Below are 19,166 nucleotides of genomic sequence, written 5' to 3' on the forward strand. Positions count from 1 at the left end.
AATTGCAGATCAAGCGCATGAGGCTGCATGTTTTTTTCTTGTTATGAATTGTATCCTATTTTCCGTTATTACCGTTAACTACGCGAAGTGATATGGAACTGTAATGCGGTCAAGACCTGCCTGGAACTACTTTAGCTGTGTGTTTCCCTGAAAATAATGCACACCTTAGAACGTTCGTCAACCAATCAGATTCAAGCATTCAACGGCCCTGTAGTATAAGCAGCTATAATGCACGTAGGTGATTTTGAATTAATAAATGTCGATATACAATGGTTAGCTACATACTGTTAAAACTAATCGTTGTGTTGATATATTTTTATAGACTGCTGACTCTCTAATGAACAATGGCAAGGAAAACTAACTTTATCGCGCTCCGAGAGCCGTCTGGTGGTCGGGAGCATTTCCGTTGTGTTGTAGATTTTCCGTTGTGTTGTGGCTTGTTTCCGTTGTGTTGTGGATTAATTTCGTTGTGTTGTAGATTATCCGTTGTGTTGTGGCTTTATTTTGTTGTGTTGTAGATTTTCCGTTGTGTTGTGGCTTATTTCCGTTGTGTTGTAGATTTTCTGTTGTGTTGTGGCTTGTTTCCGTTGTGTTGTGTATTAATTTCGTTGTGTCGTAGATTTTCCGTTGTGTTGTGGCTTGTTTCCGTTGTGTTGTGGATTAATTTTGTTGTGTTGTGAACTTATGTTTGCTTTTTAAATGTCGTTGTGTTGTGCACTACTGGGCCACCTACTTATATGTCTACTGTAGGCCTACACTTAAAAGCGCTTTACAGTAATTTCAGGGAATCTCTCCTCAACCACCACCAGTGGTTATTATTATATTTGAGGAAATCACGGGATCCAGCCAAATGATTGGATACAGAAATATGCACTTAAAATGTATCCAGAACGTATTTACGGTGAAGAGGGAGACAGTGCGGTTACTGTTAAGTGTTCTCAACCCAGATAGTGTTGCCTATTATAGACGAGCACGAAAACGCGTCAAAAACACTGCTACATAAAGTTTCGACCAGATTGTGAACCTACTCCGGCGGAGTGGCAACGCCATGGTAATGCATGTTGATAGATTGGCACCTGTCGAATTTTCTTTTTGTTGAAAGCCCAGATAAAAGTAAAAAGCTACTATTTTGTGTAGATTCATGTCCGAGGCAATTCGACTTCACAAGCGCATTTCTTTACACATACACAGACACACACACAGACACACACAGACACACACACACACACACACACACACACACACACACACACACACACAAAATTCAGAATTGGAAACACGCCCTCTGCGCCAGTGGACGCGCATCGTTATAATGCACACACACGCAGCTTCTACGGAAGACTGTATTCTCGAAATGTTTCGACTTTATTCTCGAAATGTTTCGACTTTATTCTCGAAATGTTTCGACTTTATTCTCGAAATGTTTCGACTTTATTCTCGAAATGTTTCGACTTTATTCTCGAAATGTTTCGACTTTATTCTCGAAATACTAGATTTTTTTTTATTTTATTTTTTTCGTTACGTTTCAGGGCTTCCGTACCAGTGAAAACAGCAACAAAGCAGTGTTTTTTTTACAACAATGACTATCCCAGCCTTATCCTATTTCACACAAAAGAGATGAAAACTTTTAATAATAAGAACTTTATACAGATTAAATTACATAAAGAAAATATCATATAATTTTGAGTGTGATCACTGATAATTGCATTGTTGTCATTCGAGTTCATAATTCAAAGAATTATATATAATTTAAAACAACGTTACTACAACAATTATGTGTGGCAAAAATGGAGAAATGTAATAAACATCTTATGCTGCTTTTGTAAAGTTGCTTTGTTAAGTAGGAAGGAGAGGTAAAGCACAAGATAGAAGACAGCTGCAGCAAAATAAGGAAGACTAAGGCAAATTAGTCAATTGTTCAGTTTTAGATGGGAAATAAATCAAGAGGTACTGGTGGCTTCATATAGCATTAAAATCTATGAAACAAAAAAAATGTTTCGTCATTTTTGTGAGACTGAATTCAAAATGCTTTATAAGAAAAAAAAAAAAAATTGTCAAGAAAGCTTTGCCATAAATCACCTGACCAGGTAAAAATGGATCAGAGGAAACACTCCAGGGAAATTGTTAGGATTTGCAAGTAGAAAGAAAAAAGGCTCAACATTCAGTATCAGGGGTGGACCAGAAGTTCAGGCGAACACAATACAGAAGAAACTCTCTCCCCAAAGGATTTTTAGAAGACTAAGCGTGGTTGCTTCATGCTGTAATGGGCTTCAGTTGCAGACACATATGCAGACTCTGGAAAGAAGTCCTCATGAAACTCTGCCAAAAACCTGAAAAAAGGAAGCAAAATATGTAAACTCGATAATACCACCACTACTACAACTAATAACAGTTTAAAGCTGAGAAGAAAATAACTGGTGGCCAGGTGAAAGTTAAGACACATTAATGACATTCTCCCAGCCTGCAAGGTTGTAACAGATCAACCACGTTCTGGGTCTCAGAGAGGCAGAAGACAAACAGACATTTGCAACAAGGTTAATCTCAGGAGAGCAAACCTTTACTTCAAGTTTCGTTTGAGAGTTCCAGATTGTTAAGGACCTAACTTCAGAACCTCATCTGTGTGTTCCAGATTTTAGGACCCTTTGGTGCTCCAGAAGATCAGCATCCCACAGATCTTCATGTTCAAGGCTTTTTGGTATCACTTTACCAAACCTCTTTCCAGAGAAAGTTGTTGCATATTATCAGTATATGATTTTCTAATTTACATCAGAGGTAATATAGCTGATGATAGTTAATAGCAAATAACCTTTCATTTATTAGTTTGATGCATAATAAGGTTCTTCACCTTTTTGGTTCAGAGAAACAATAGTTTATCTTTCCATAGGATAAAGTAACTCTTCCATAGCCATGCACACTCAACTTAATCACCATTAATCTTTATTCCTTTGTAATTCATGGTATTCATTTAGTATGTTGTGTTCGTTATTCTTGTTTATCTTTTGTTAATAAATACATTTGATTACACTTGGGTCTTCCATGTGCTGATAATACAGCAAGAGGCTCTACAAGTTAACAATCTCACCAATCTTTCAGATAAATCAGCTGACCAGTTTACATTAATTCTAGATGAATGAAAAGCACCTTATTTGGAGTATTCTCATAGGGCCAAGGTAAAAGACTTTGACTGTTGCCTCAAACTAAAAAAAAAATGATGTACTCATAACCACACCTTAAGTGACGTGTGATCCAAAAATCACAACGTTAGCAGTGACGTGAGTACCAATCACTACATTGGGTGCGTTCCTGGGTGGGGCAAAAGTAAAATCACTACATCTGTGATGAGCACGAGCCCTCATGCAAGGGTCACCTCTATTTATATAGCGCTTTATATAATACAGATTGTTTCAAAGCATCTTTACAGGGATACAAATTTTCTATCTATTTTTATACATTTTTAATCTATTGACAGCCCAGACAGATAGATCCGTGTGAGTTTAAAAACATATTTTTTCTGTTTTCAGATAGCAGCATTTTGGGCAGCACCTTGAGATCTGATTGGTTTGCATTGGATGTGGTCCAAAGTTCAGACCAGAGAACTGAGAGAAACATGCATAGGCAGTGTGAGTGTAAGGGTGGAAAAGGCTTAGACTTCCTCTGGCTACAGACTTGACTAGCTTGAAAAATTTTACGCAAAGAAATGAATTGTGATTGAATCTTTTCCAAAATCGTCCCTCCCTAACATTTTTGTCTCTTTCTTATTCGGTAACGAAGAGGCCAATAGATTTATAGTTATAGTTTTTGTCATCATAAACGGGTTTTTATTTCGTTATCATCTCATTTTCGTCAGTGAAAATATTTCTTGTTGACAACTATGACGAAAATTATTCATCAACAAAATTAACACTGTTCAGAAATGCCTGAATTCTTTGTGGCATTGATTCAACAATGTATTGGAAAACAATTTTCAGAGATTTTATATTGACATTGTCCGGCATTTCCTAATTTCTCAATTCTTACAGTCTGTTTGAAGAGCGACCAAACCCTGAGAGAGGACAAAGGACCTCTCTGGAAATTACCATTTGAACTCACCATGTGAGAGGTCATCTAATTGATGGGCGTGAGCGCCTATTGGCGGCCGTCCCTGGCCTATTTAAGGTGGAGTTCAGGCCACCTGGGTATGCGTCATTGTTACGATCGCCTCTGTTTGTGCGCGCGCAGCTCTGTGGGAGGTATGTACCTAGCTGTTTGGCTAATGTTGCTGCTAGCGCACATGCACCAGTAAAGTGGTTATGTATCTGTTTAGCCAGGTTATGGCTGGGACTGGTGTGACCTTGCTTTTTGGTGTAGGCTGTCTTTCACCACAGCCCATGTGAATGATCGGATGGAGCGGCTGTACATTTGTGAGCTTCCTATCATGAACGAAGCTGTGAGTAACTGAGTTATCTGTGGGTCTAGCGATCGACTTCTGGGTATGTATATCTAACCGCTTGAGCATTATGAGATTGGGTGTTTTCAATTCATTCATAAACTTTCTATCTTTAGTGCATCAATCTGCTCGTGAGCAGTTCGTCTCTGTGGACTGCGGGGCAAATGCTCCATAGACAACGTCGTTAAGACTGCACTGTTTGTTCTGCTGCCATTTATTCTACGGTGTGACCGTTTCTTTATATTTTTCTGATATGTCCTTGTGATTTATTTGTCCTCTGTATTGTGATAGCTTATGCTAATGCTGGTGGTAGAGGTGTAGAGTGGCTAACTATGGTCTCGGCGTTGTCACTTAAACGTGAGCCAGTTAATGGATATGATTAGCCCCACCTTGTTATATCGCCACCAGCAGTTTGTGTGTTTCTTTGGGGTACAGGTCTTTCCTGGTGACTAGGGAAAAGTGAGTAATATCCTGTACCTGAGAAAACCAATTGTTTTGTTTAATGTTTTGATTTTTCTATTTTTATTTACTAATTACTTTTGGATGTGTTTTGTGTTTTAATTTGGTGGAAGCCCAAATAATTGGGTGTTCATTTGTATTTGATGTATTTTGTTGTTCTGTCTGTTGTAAAAAAAAAATCGCTTCATCATTTGGCCAGTAATTTGCCAATTGTTGATCCTCGTAGGTTGAACTTACTGTACTATGTTTTGTTAGAATGTGTGTCTGTTGGTTAATTGTGAGTGTATATATTGTTTTTTTTTTGTCCTTTCAGAAGCTGAAGGCCCCCGGTGTAGGGAAGCTAGCTGTTTGTGCCCTTTTTTGGTGGTGGTGTCTCCTTCACCGAGTGTTCTGCCGTTGGCACCTGCGTTTCTTTCACTTAGCAAGTGTGAGTGTTTGTGTGGAGTTTGGTGAGTGGTGTGGTTTTAGGATGCTCACTGCCCAGCTAGCTCCCTACTGGTAAGCCTCAGCCTGAAAGTGGTTTTGTTTTCTTTATTTCATTTGGTACACACCATAGTGGTGTAAACTCTTGCCCTCTGAGTCAATTTTATACATTTTAAATTATTGTTGTGAAAATAAAGTATTTTTGTATTCAGATCCACGTCTCTTGTCGTCTGTGGTCACGACCACAGCGTGGTCTTGTATAACTTTCCCCGTTTAGTGAAACGGGGTGGCGTAGTCTGCTCTCCATTTAGTTATACTTTTCCTCATAAGTGTAACTGTAATTTACCCGATCTATCACCTCGCCACATTTGCAATGATTCTGTTTGGATTTTTCAAATGTGCTTAACACAATGTGCACATAAAACACACTTTATAGTTGTTTGTGCTACTAAAATGTGCACATAGGCTAGTTAAGTTTATTCTTTAAAACACAATATTGCTTTACTGTAAGTGTTGTATGAAACACTTAGGTAAAAGGTTGTAGATGCCATGCATGCTAGGCCAAGTATCTTGTGTAAACTGGATTAAATATCAAGTGTGTATATGTTGAATTTGTTTGTCTCCTTGGTGGATACTCTGCTATTTTTGATATAGCTGCAGTAAAACCATAACAGGAGCACAGGATTGCCATGTGGCTACAATGTAAATCACAAGACAATGAAATCTAAAAAGAGAAACAGTAACGTGCATCTCATATTCAACGTTCCAGAGAATGTAGCAACTCTGAACTTGAAAAAAAATTATAAATTCTTACGTTTGAATTCATTCTTAATTACTCTGAGATTTGTTTTTCCCTAGTAGATTATCGGATTTGTATATTTCCACAAGTTTGCGTCAGAGATTAGTGACGACTAATAACTGATATCAGAGAACAGAGTCAAAAAACTCTACTAAAGTAAACAATTGAATTAAGTTCCTCAGGGGCATCCAAGGGGGCTATATGAATATATCTTCGATTGTGCGCGTGGGAATACAGCAAATCCTAGATATTTAGCCAATTACCTCTGTTTTTGATCATCGGGACTGACCAAATTGTGCCAGAGACCTGGTGAGGAACTCGAAGCGATATATCGATATAGATCGTTTCCTGATCTAAGCGGGTAAAATATAAAGTAAAGAGTAAATAGAATAATCAAACATTAAAATGGCCCCTTTGCCTTCATATAGTCTTTAAAAAGACTAGATGAAACGAAAAGGCATTTGAAATCGAACAAAGAAAAAAGAGAAACAGCGAATTTGCATCTCATCAGCCCTGAGCCAAACACCTTTTCATATTCAAATGTATTGACATGATAACGAGCAGAGATTTGACCATGCGTTTAGCATGTGCTGGCGGTTCATTGAGTGTTAACAACAACAGAGTCCCTCATTGGCTTTCAGCCTGACCTTTTTTGTACATACAATGCACTGGCCGGTACAGCTGCGACTACAGGGCCAAATCTAAAATAAATCATCTTTTGAAAAACGAACACTTTAACAAATAAGTTGTTCCAGAGACTCTTCAGAGACCAGAAGCAATATAATTTAATTTATATTCTTAAATATAATATAATTATATTATAACTCGAATTACAATATACATTATATTATGATCGCCAAGCAGGGCATTAATTGGAGAAGTGTGACATTTCATTTGTGTGCTACCCAGTGCAAAAAGGGGAGGGGTGTGCTTTTATTTTTTGCCTTAAAAAAACAAAAAAAAAAACAAACATGGCTAGAAGTGTGGCACAGGTAGCAAACAATTTGGTTGCCATTTGTAACCATCCTTAACTGGGGTGCACCAATCAAAACTGAATCTGATCAGAGAAGTAAATTTACAAGGAGGGTGTGAATAGCTAACATCAGACAGAAGTACCACAGCCTTTTGATCACAAAAGATCTGCACTAACTAAATGTGTGAACGACACCACAGAAAATGCTAAGCAGGCAACCCACAGATCTGGCTGTAATGAGAGCAACTTTAAGTAAAGCCATGAGCATTGACCCACTGGAACTCATGACACTACGAGTGATAAAAACTCTGATTAATCTCTAAGGCTCATATGACACAGCAGACTGTGAAGGCTGAACTGCAAGAGCAGCTTCAGGTGTCACACAATGCACTGAAACAACAGCAATAATTCAGACCTGGTCAATGAAACTTGGTTTCATGTGACAACTGTAATTAAAATTGCAATGGACATGATAATGGAGCAAGTAAAATAATTCCACATGTCTGAATTTGAAGTTTTTGAAAATATCAGAATTAACTGTGGTTCTCTCTGCATTTGTTTCTGTCTCAGGTTTACTTCTGCAAATTCCTTGGAGGACGGATGCCAGGACAGGCCGAACCCCACCTGGATCAAAGCCAGGACAGCGAAATTGTTAGAACATAACCTGAGACTCGGGAGATGGGTGAAAAGACACTTCAAGAGGCCATTCACATCTTACAACATGATGGCATCAAGCAGTTGCTGCAGATTTGTCGGCTGCACATCCATGATGCGAATCTCCCTTTCTAGAACATCCCAAAGGTTCTCTATTGGATTAAGATCGGGTGACTGTGGGGGCCATTTGAGTTTAATGCTATAGTGCTTCAAGACAACGCAGATAAAGCGTTGTCGGGAAAATTCGTTTCGCGTACCTACCCCGAAGTGACAAAATAAAATAAAATTCTGTATCAAAATTTATAAGAAAAGACCAGTACTTTGTTTAGGCTTGGTTTGTAGGGAATTACAAACCTGCGCACATATATTCAAACGCACATAACTATAGAACCAATTCTTAATGCGCATGCGCATCAGCGTTTATCACAGGTTCGCGTTTAAAGTCTGTGTAGAGAGAATGGTGTTGTCTTAGCGGCCCATAATTTAATAACAAATGATCGTTGCGATGGAAGCGAATCAATCAAAACTAACTTTAGCTGGAAAATAACTTTATTAAAGAACCGCTATAAAGCCAAAACAATCTCTGTTACCTTAAATTATACGTTTATCTCTGTAAAGCTGCTTTGAAACAATCTACATTGTTAAAAGCGCTATATAAATGAAGATGACTTGACTTGACTTGACAAGAGATGTTCTTCTGCATACCTCAGTTAACGAATGCTTATTAGATACCCCCAATGCAAATCAGGTTTATTGGCAAAATTTACAGACTTTCAGCTGTTTGCAATGAACAAATCAAACAAAAGTAATTGAAATAGCTCAACACAACAAATGTTTCAAGTGGTTTCCCCAAATTCAACTGAAAATGCAACTTTTAATGACTTCTCAAAATTATACCACCCCCTTCATGGCAAGGATCTTTAGTACTTAGTAAAACACCCATTTGCTGTTATGACCTGCTGCAAACAAGATGTACCTATACCAAGACAACAGCAGTGTTTCTGAGGAAACTTAGCCCATTCCAGTTCAGTAATATTCTCGGGTTTGTGTGCTGCACCCGCCTTCAAATCCCACCAGGGATTTTTTAAGGGGTTCAAGTCAGGTGACTGATGGCCAGTAAGTTTGGGATCTTTGTCCTGTTGGAAGGTTCAATGATGCCCAAGCTTTAGCTTCCTCACTGATGGCATGACGTTTTCTCCTAGGATTTCCTGATACTTCAATGAATCCATCTTGCCTTCCACACACTGCAGGTTTCCATTGCCAGAGGATGCAAAGCAGCCCTAGAGCATCACTGAGTCACCACCATGCTTAACTGAAGGCAGAGTGTTGAACCAGAACCAGGAAGTATGACCATATTAGTCCTGTTCTGTCAACACTGCATTGGCTCCCTATTAAACATCGTATACATTTTAAAATATTGCTGATTACTTACAAAGCACTAAATGGTTTAGCTCCCCAGTACTTGAGCGAGCTCTTAACACATTATAGTCCTTCACGTCTATTGCAATCTCAAACTTCCGGCCAGTTGATAATACCTAGAATATCAAAATCGACTGCTGACAATAGTTCCTTTTCCTATTTAGCATCTAAACTTTGGAACAGTCTTCCTAACATTGTCCGGGAAGCAGACACACTCTGTCAGCTTAAATCTAAACTAAAAACACATCTCTTTGACCTAGCATACACATAACACATTATAAACTTCTATACAGTAATTCAATGTTAGGCTGTATAGATGAGGTCAGCCGAAACCGAGAACACTTCCCATAAATCCTGATGTACTCGTTGCATCATAAGAAGAATGGCCTCTACGCTAATATTAGTTTCTCTGTTTATCCCACGGTTTACCACATTGATCGGAATAGGATAGGAATGGATAGGAATGGATCTGGTGGGACCGCTGCCAAAGTCTGCCCGGGGACACGAACACATCCTGGTGATCGTGGACTATGCGACCCGCTACCCCGAAGCTATTCCACTCCGCAAGGCCACCTCCAAAGCCATCGCCCAGGAACTCTTCCTGTTGTGTAGCCGGGTCAGCCTTCCCAAGGAGATATTGACCGACCAGGGCACTCCATTCATGTCCCGGACGATGGCCGATCTGTGCCGCCTTCTCAAGGTAAAACAACTGCGCACCACCGTGTACCATCCACAGACCGATGGGCTCGTAGAACGGTTCAACCAGACATTGAAGCCGTCAACAGCCACCCGACGGGACTGGGACCGAATGCTTCCGTACGTCCTGTTTGGCATTCGAGAAGTACCCCAGGCCTCCACCGGCTTCACACCTTTCGAGCTTCTGTTTGGCAACAGCCCCGTGGCCTCCCCGACGTCGCCAAAGAGGCCTGGGAGCAGCAGCCAGCCGCCCATCGGTCCACGATTGAACACGTCCGGGACATGAGGGAGAAGATCGTCCGAGTCACGCCACTCGTCAAAGAATACCTCACCAAAGCTCAGGAAGTCCAACAGCGTCACTACAACCGGGCGGCCCAACCACGGGAATTCCAGCCTGGAGACCACGTGTTGGTCCTAGTCCCGACAGCCGCCTGTAAATTCCTCGCCCAGTGGCAGGGGCCATACACCGTCAAGGAACGGGTAGGACCAGATACATACCGCGTCCGCCAGCCCGGAAGGAGGAAGGAAGACCAGCTTTACCACATCAACCTCCTGAAATGCTGTATCGGGACTAGGACCCAGCTATCTGCACTGGCCACCACTGAACCCGTGGTTGTAGACGTCAGTACCCACCTGTCGGCCGCCCAGAAGACAGAACTTCAACATCTGGTTGGTCAATTCTCGGATGTGTTCTCCCCACGCCCCGGGGGACCAACGTCCTCCAACATGACATCCGCACGCCACCTGGGGTCATCGTCAGGCAGCGTCCCTACCGGATCCCAGAGGCTCGGCGACACGCCATCGAGGAGGAAGTACAGGAAATGTTGAGGTTGGGAGTAATTGAGCCCTCCCGCAGCCCCTGGTCCAGCCCCATCGTGATGGTCCCGAAACCAGACGGCACCCTCCGGTTTTGCAACGACTTCCGCCGCCTGAACAAGGTCTCCGAGTTTGACGGCTACCCTATGCCCCACGTCGACGAGCTGCTGGATCGCCTGGGGAGAGCTCGGTTCATCTCCACCCTAGACCTCACTAAAGGGTATTGGCAAGTGCCGTTTACAGAACAAACAAAACCAAAGACTGCCTTCTCCACCCCTAGTGGCCACTGGCAGAACCAGGTTCTCCCCTTCGGGCTTCACGGGGCACCCGCAACATTCCAGCGGATGATGGACATCCTGCTGAGGCCTGACCAGGAGTATGCGGCGGCCTATCTGGACGATGTGGTAATACACTCGGAGACCTGGGAAGACCATCTGGAGCGGCTATGGAGGGTGCTACAGGAACTACGTCGGGCTCGACTAACCGCCAACCCTAAGAAATGTCACCTGGCTCTTCCCGAAGCCAAATACTTGGGTTTTGGCCCACCTCCAAAACCCAGGTACGAGCCTTTTTGGGGTTGGCGGGTTATTATCTGTGTTTTATTCCCAACTTCTCCTCCTTAGCGGCGCCCCTGACAGACCTGACCAAGAAGGGACAGCCGGAGTGGGTACCCTGGGGACCTGCCGAGGAAGACGCCTTCTGGCGTGTGAAAGAAGCGCTCACCTCGGAGCCGGTGTTGCGCGCACCTAATTTTAACTGTCCCTTCTTGTTACAGACGGACGCCTCCAACACCGGGTTGGGAGCCGTTCTCTCTCAGGTACAGAACGGTGAGGAACACCAGGTGATCTACATCAGCCGAAAGCTGTCTCCGACAGTTTATTGCACTCGGGCCTGTCATGTGATTCTTCAGCCTGTTACTATATATATATATATATATATATATATATTCAAACGCGCATACCTATAGACTGAGCACGTGATATGCATCAGCGTTTTCACAGGTTTTTGAAGCTTACGTGGAGATGATAAAGTTTTTAAAAAATTTTCAATGCTTGCACATTGGAACCTATTTCAAGGTTTGCGTTCTCGAGCTGCCAGGTGCTGTTGTTGTGCAAGTGAGCAGGCCAGAGCGCATTAAGGGTTTTCTGTTAGAACGGTGTCATGCTAGCGGCCCCTAATTTAATAACTAATGATCTCTGCAATGGAAGTGAATCAATCAAAACTAACTTTAGCTGGACAATAACTTTATTCTAGAGCTGCCGTAAAGCCAAAACAATCTCTGTTACTTTAATTTCTTATTATCAGTGTAAAGCTGCTTTGTTAAATCTATATTGTTAAAAGCGCTATATAAATGAAGGTGACTTGACTCGACTGTTCTTTTCAGCGTATGCTCCATTCTTCTTCCACCAGACACACCGCTGATCCATAGGGCCGAAAAGTTCCAGTTTTGTTTCGTCGCTCCACTGAACAGAATACCAAAACTTCTGTGGCTTATTTATATAATTTCGAGCAAACTGGACCTGACTTTTCTTGTGCGTTTGGGTCAGTAGTGGTGTAGTCTTGGAGTTCTTGCATGGAAACCATCTGCGTTTAGTACGCACCATACTGTGCAAGCTGAAACCTCAGTGCCTGTTGCCACTAAGTCACCGAAAGGAGTAATCTTGCAGGTCTTTTGCAGTCACTCAAAGGGGTTTTCTGAATCTGCCTTCTCAGAAATCTGGTTCCAGCCATTGATAGTTTCCTTTTTCTGCCCCGTCCAAGTAGTGTAACCACTGTTCCTTTAAAACTTTGAACTTGCGAATTTTGCATCCAATGGTGTTTCTAGGAACATTAGTACCTTTGCTATCTTTTTGTATCCTGTTCCTTGTATGTGAATGGCGATGATATCTTCTCTTAACGTTTTGGACCATTCTTTTGACTTTGTCACATTTGACTGCATGTTACAAATAAGACTCTCAACAAACCTAACCAGTCCATGTGTTCTAGCTCAAGCAAACATGGTGCAACTATTGAAGCCCTTAATTAGTTGTATCAGGTGTGCTTGAGAACACACATGTTTTGCAGATTTGTGTTGTTGTGAGGGATTCTATTCAGGGGGTTGAATAATTTTGAGACTGCAGAAGTCATTAAAAGTTGATTTTTCAGTTGAATTTTGGGGAAACCAGTTGCATTTTCAGTTGAATTTTGGGGAAACCACTTGAAAAATTTGTTGTGTTGAGCTATTTCAATTATTTTTGTTTGATTTGTTCATTGCAAAACAGCTTAAAGTCTGTACATTTTGCCAATAAACCTGATTTGCAATAGTAGTTGAATAAATTTGATAACTGCATGTGTTAAAGGGGTGGTTGATTATGATTTCACTTTTTTAACTTTAGTTAGTGTGTAATATTGCTGTTTAAGCATATACAACATCTGCAAAGTTACAATGCTCAAAGTTCAAAGCAAAGGGATATATTTACTTTTAAAGAAATCACTTTTTAAGGACTACAACAAACACGACATTCCTCCTGGGTTAGTGACATCACTAATCCTAAAATTACATAAACCCCGCCCCCGAAACACGATTTATAGATTATCATGACAGAATATGCTAATCAATGACTAGAAGATAACTAAACATAAGATACATAAATTCATCAACTAACCATTCAGAAATGTCCTGTTGCATTCTACATGTTGTCACCTCTTCTTGAGTCTCTCCATCATTGCCTGAATCCGGTTTGAACATAAAAGGCTAAAAGTTTTTTAAATTTTCAGTGCATGTGAGTGCAAGCTGTTGTAGCTCCGCCTTCTGTGCTGGGAGAAGCAGCTCATTTGCATTTAAAGGAACAGACACAAAACGGTGCGTTTTTGCTCACCCTCAAAAATGGACAATTTTAACATGCTATATAAAAATAGCTGTTGAACTCCTGTCTGCTCAATTGCTCCCGTCTGCTTGATTGCTTCTGTCTGCCCTGCTGCTGCTGTGTTGCATTGGTTTGTGTCTGTAAGCTTCGTATCTTTCTGTTTTTAATCATTATTTACTATCATTCCTTGTTATTTATACTGCTAAATATAACTTAATCAACATCACACATTAACCTGACATCGCTAGCTTCAATCTAAATCGTCATTGCTAGCACAACACGTGAGTAATTCGCTAGCCTGTTAGCATGCCATCCGTGCGCTCTTAATTAATTAATTAATTTATTCTCTAGCGCTCACGCGCCTTCCGTTCGCTTTTTATTTATTTATTCATTCTCTAGTGCGCTCGCGCCTTCCGTGCGCTCTTTATTTATTTTTTTATTTTTTTCTCTTGCGCCTTTTACGAGTTCATCGAAAAACTGTGGTGAGTATCAGTCAACAAACACGGTGAGTCATGTCATCTTCTCCTCTTATTGTCACCTGCACCTCATGTAACATGTATAGCATAGCCTTCTCTGCCAGCACAGGTTTTACATGTGATAAATGCAGAGAGATAGTCAGGCTGGCGGAGAAGATTTCAGAACTAGAGATACGCATCCAAACTTTAATCGAGGTTAATAGTAAGAGCGCAAGGGCTTTAGATCCTGTTCGCAGGGGTGATGGGATAGTCAGTAGATTGTCCTCACTCAATGGCTGGCTGTCAAGGTGGTGTCCGCAAAATAATATAGAATTCATAGACAATTGGAAAAGTTTTTGGGGCAGACCTAACCTGTTGAAAAGAGATGGTATTCATCCCTCCTGGGATGGTGCTGCTCTTCTCTCTAGTAATATGGCACATAGTTTTAGAGCTCAAACATGACAATCTGGGCCTCAGGTCAGGAAGCAGACAGACTGTCTAAACCGACCGTCTGGTAGCTGTCTCACGTTACCAAGGTCAGATAAATCCCATCACATAGAGACTCTTTCACCTAGATATCTTCATATAGAGACTGTGTCTGTTCCCAGAATTAGGACATACACAACTCAGTAGATCCTTCTCCTATTTAGCACCAAAAGTTTGGAACAGTCTTCCTAACATTGTCAGACACACGGGAAGCAGACACACTCTGTCAGTTCAAAGTTAAACTAAAAACACATCTCTTTGACCTAGCATACAAATAACACATTATAGACTTCTATAATTCCATATTAGGCTGCATAGATTAGGCCAGCCGGAACCAGGAACACTTCCCATAAATCCTGATGTACTCGTTACATCATAAGAAGAATGGCATCTACGCTAATTTTAGTGTCTTTGTTTATCCCGAGGTTTTCCAGCAGCCTGCCGGATTCAGGCCGTATCCAGATCTGATGAAGGACCTTCGCCTGTACCCGATCCAACGCAGTGCTGAAGTGCCAACTAGTCTCTCCCTATGGAGGATTCCTTTACCACTCTACAGATAAAGCGTTGTCGGGAAACTCAATTCGCGTATCTACCCCGAATTGATAAAATAAAATAAAATTCTGTATCAAAAATTATAAGGAAACGCCAGTACTTTGTTTAGGCTTGGTTTGTAGGGAATTCCAAACCTACGCACATATATTCAAACGCACATAACTATAGAACCAATTCTTAATGCGCATGTGACCGCCATCAGCGTTTCTCACAGGTTCGCATTTAAAGTCTATGTAGAGAGAATGGTGTCATCTTAGCAGCCCCAAATTTAATAACAAATGATCGTTGCGACGGAAGCAAATCAATCAAAACTAACTTTAGCTGGAAAATAACTTTATTAAAGAACCGCTATAAAGCCAAAACAATATCTGTTAACTTAAATTATAAGTTTATCTCTGTAAAGCTGTTTTGAAACAATCTACATTGTTAAAAGCGCTATATAAATGAAGATGACTTGACTTGACAACTAAAAAGCGCTATATAAATAAAGGTGACTTGACTGTGGGGTATTTTATTACCACCCCTTTAACAAACAGTTGAACAGTTGTGTATATGAAGTAACATTGACAAACTACACAAAAAGTGAGGCTGAGCCCTAGAAAAACAAATATGCAGCATGCCCAGCCTAGTCAAATTTTAGGGGTAAATGTTAAACAGTCATTATAATACAGGAAATAAAACAGGAAGTGCTCTCTCAGTTAAAATAAGATATATAGAAGAGTATTTATTGCCATTTATCAGTGTCAGAATTTAAGTTTTTCATCAGGGGCAATATTTTCCCCTAAAATATATTTTCAAAGGCAAATTTGGGTACATTTACACGACAACGATATGCTTAAAATGGAGAAGTTGTCCACGTACATACATTGTCAAAACGATCCCCATTCACACGTATCTGCGAAAACAACTAAAAACGCTGTATTCTGCTGCCAGGTCATTAGATGGCGATGAAACACTATAGACTGAACACATAACATGCATGTGCATGATATCGTCATCTTCAGAGATTTGTTTTTTTGTTGTTTACACAGAGGCCGTTTTCAAAAACTTGCACTTTGAAACCCTGTTTTCAAAAGTTTGCATTTTCATGCACCCAAAAAGCCGTTGTCGTGTAAACAAACTGCCAAAACACATTAAAAGTTTTATGTTTTTAATTGAAAATGGTGTCGTGTAAAACAGCCCCTTTAAATTAAATCAGAATGATATGACACTACATGCTGTTACCAATTAAGTTATTATTTGCAATGTCACTTATAAAAAATAAAAAATGTATTAGGTAACTAGATATTTCACTCGATTGTTCTTCCAGTTCGGCAGTCACTTGTTGTCAATCACTTTCTGGGACAACAAATGACAGTGAATGGGCTACTTTTTTAGGAAAAATGTTTGCCACTCTCCCATGCTGCATTTCAGTGTAAAAAAACCTGACTGTGCAATATAGGTAATAATCACTAACCAGTCTTACCGATGATAAAACAATCATTATAAAGTTTTATATTAACAGGTTCTGTTCCTCTAATCTGGTCAAACAGCATTCCACATTGCTTGTTTATGTTTGCGCATTCCAGACGGATGGATTGTCAGTCTGTGCATTAGCGGTGGGTATTTTTCAGTGACTCTTTTTTCAGGTTACATTGTTGTGTGAAGTCTGAATGACTGACTTTATGAGCGAGTCATGAATCATTTCTCAACAAATTTGTTAAAAAACACTGATTCATTCACTAGTGACTTTTTACTTACTTGAGTCCTAAATGTATGCACTCTATTTGTGAAGATAAAGTACATAATTTTAAGTGCATAGAAGAAGAGTATGCAATAAAGTGATGAAGCACAGTCAGTTTCTAACACTTTAGCCATTTTTTATTCATGTTTGTAGTTTTGAACTGAAATATCACAAATTCTCATATGGGTTTGTGATCAATGCTAGCCGCTAGAACGTGCAATCAAGGAATGTGCAATCTCATTAACTTATATAGCGATGTCTCAAACTGTACGGATGGAGCAACATTTTTAATTTCCCTGTAAATTTGATAGTTGGAATGTACCCCTAGTCCTAACTTTGTGGACATGGGCTTCATTGAGAATCATATTTCTATGGCTATGTCTTAGATGTGTACTTATAAATTTTAGTAGATAGGACACATGTTGAAATATAACTTGTATTAGAAATATAATCAATATTTGTTTTATCCATCTCGCCTTTGTGTTCTCTATAAAGTGATTTAGCAAGAACACCTTGAAACTACAAAACAATGATTTACAAACACCTCTCACACATTTCCCTTAGATAAAGTATTTATGTGCATTCAAGTTAATCATATGCATGCAATTTAATATTTTTTTTTTTTTAAATCTGCACCTGAGGAAAAGCTCAAAGTGTTTCACTAGTGCCCTCAGGTTCTTTTCTGGTATGTGCATCTTCCTCAGGATTTCTGGAAGTTTCACTAAAACAAAAAGGCATTAATTAATGAATTAATTAATGAATTAAATAATTTAACACTTTTTAACATAAAAAAAAGCTGATATTAACCAAATAGCCGAAGCAGGTGCTGAGAGCCATAGAGGTAAGAGGGAGGTGGAAGCTGGTCGCTCTGAGGGTAGTTATCCGGTGTCAGTCTCCAGCTCAGAACCTAAAGACAATCACATAGAGGTAAGCCAATTTAATGAGCTAATTCTGTAAATGAGATTATAGGCATACAAGCAGTATTGAACCAGATCATGCTAAGAACAGGTCCTACATCTCTAACAGTGCAAACATACACAAAGATAATGTTTAAAACTTTACAGAGAATCAGTGCAGCTAGGCTGATTACAACATTAAAATCAATAGCAGAGAAATTATCAATGCCAATTTTGACACCACAACAAAATCCAATATTCTACTCAACGGATGTCAACTATCTTGGGAGTTTGCAGTGCTGCTGTTTTGGTGCTTTTAGTGGGGAATCTGAATCCTCTCTGTTAAATGCATGCATCAAATGTCTGAACCTGTGGTTCCTTTTGTGGGAGCACGATTACCATTTTAATCAGTATAATAAAATGATACATAGTTGTGATGCAATGCTTGCCCACCACAAGCCATTTATCACTCACTTTATTAACTTTTCTGTCACCTACTGTTTAAAACCCCCAAATCCAGAAAGATTATAAGCCCCCACATTCACAGTCTATGTTTGTAGTGAAAAAAAAAAAAAAAAAGGTTTTCACAAAGGCTTTTGACACTCCACTTTGCTATCTTTCCAGAGCTTGCTTAATCTTTGCACTTTAAGACAGTGAGATTTAAATTCATATGTATTTTCAAATATTTGTTCCATTTTTTTTTACTTGTGTATTATTTAAACTATCAATTCAGTTTGTTAAATGTTCACGGTAATCAAAAAATGACTTGTGCTACGAAGTTGGTGTTTAATACCAGGTGAGAAAAAAACATTACATTTTGGTTGGCCACTTGTGATCAGATCACCAAAAACATCCAATGCCAAGTGATTTTTGACAAGTCTTTTAATACCCCTTTAAGACAGGAACTGCACCACCATAAATAAACAATAATACAAAAACAAATTCAGGATTACATTTTTATAAAAAAATGTATGGCACATAGTCTTAGAGCTCAAACATGAATTGGGGCCCAGTTCAGGAAGCAGACAGACTGGCTAAACCGACCGTCTGCTAGCTGTCTCACGTCACTGAGGTCAGATAAATCACATCACATAGAGACTCTTTCACCTAGATATCATCATATAGAGACTGTGTCTGTTCCCCGAATTAGGACATACAAAAAACTCCAAAAACGAAAGATAACGAAAAAGATGCATTAGGATTGGCATTTAAAGACATTCTGAATTCTATTGGAGTTAGACAACATGTGTCAGGACCTACTCATTGTCATAATCATACACTAGATCTAATATTATCACATGGAATCAATGTTGATGCCGTTGAAATTCTACAGCAGAGCGATGACATCTTAGATCATTATCAAGTCTTGTGTAAACTTCATTTATTCAAGGCTGCAAAGTCGACTCCATGTTACAAATATGTTAGACCTATCACTTCTGCCACTAAAGATTGCTTTATTAATAATATTCCTGATCACTTTCATCTCCTCAGCAGATGAACAGCTTAGAAGAACTCGATATTGCGACAGAAACGTTTAACTCTC

At 39.9% G+C, this 19,166-nt stretch overlaps 1 protein-coding gene across 2 annotated transcripts in view; it reads right to left on the minus strand.

Annotated features, from left to right (window-relative positions):
- Nucleotides 1–1,516: 1,516 nt before the first annotated feature.
- Nucleotides 1,517–19,166, minus strand: part of LOC308688249 (MSL complex subunit 3-like) — a 386,649-nt gene continuing 368,999 nt past the window's right edge. For both annotated transcript variants that reach the window (XM_081361197.1, XM_081361199.1), the window contains exons 11-13: nt 17,535–17,634; nt 17,364–17,448; nt 1,517–2,330 (exon numbers count right to left, since the gene is read on the minus strand). In XM_081361197.1, coding sequence (XP_081217323.1) covers nt 2,231–2,330; nt 17,364–17,448; nt 17,535–17,634 — 285 coding nt within the window. In that variant the 3' untranslated portion in view covers nt 1,517–2,230. The remainder of the gene's footprint in view (nt 2,331–17,363; nt 17,449–17,534; nt 17,635–19,166) is intronic.

The sequence above is a fragment of the Scardinius erythrophthalmus genome (genome assembly GCF_964197995.2).
Source record: "Scardinius erythrophthalmus genome assembly, chromosome: 3".
NCBI classification, from domain to species: domain Eukaryota; kingdom Metazoa; phylum Chordata; class Actinopteri; order Cypriniformes; family Leuciscidae; genus Scardinius; species Scardinius erythrophthalmus.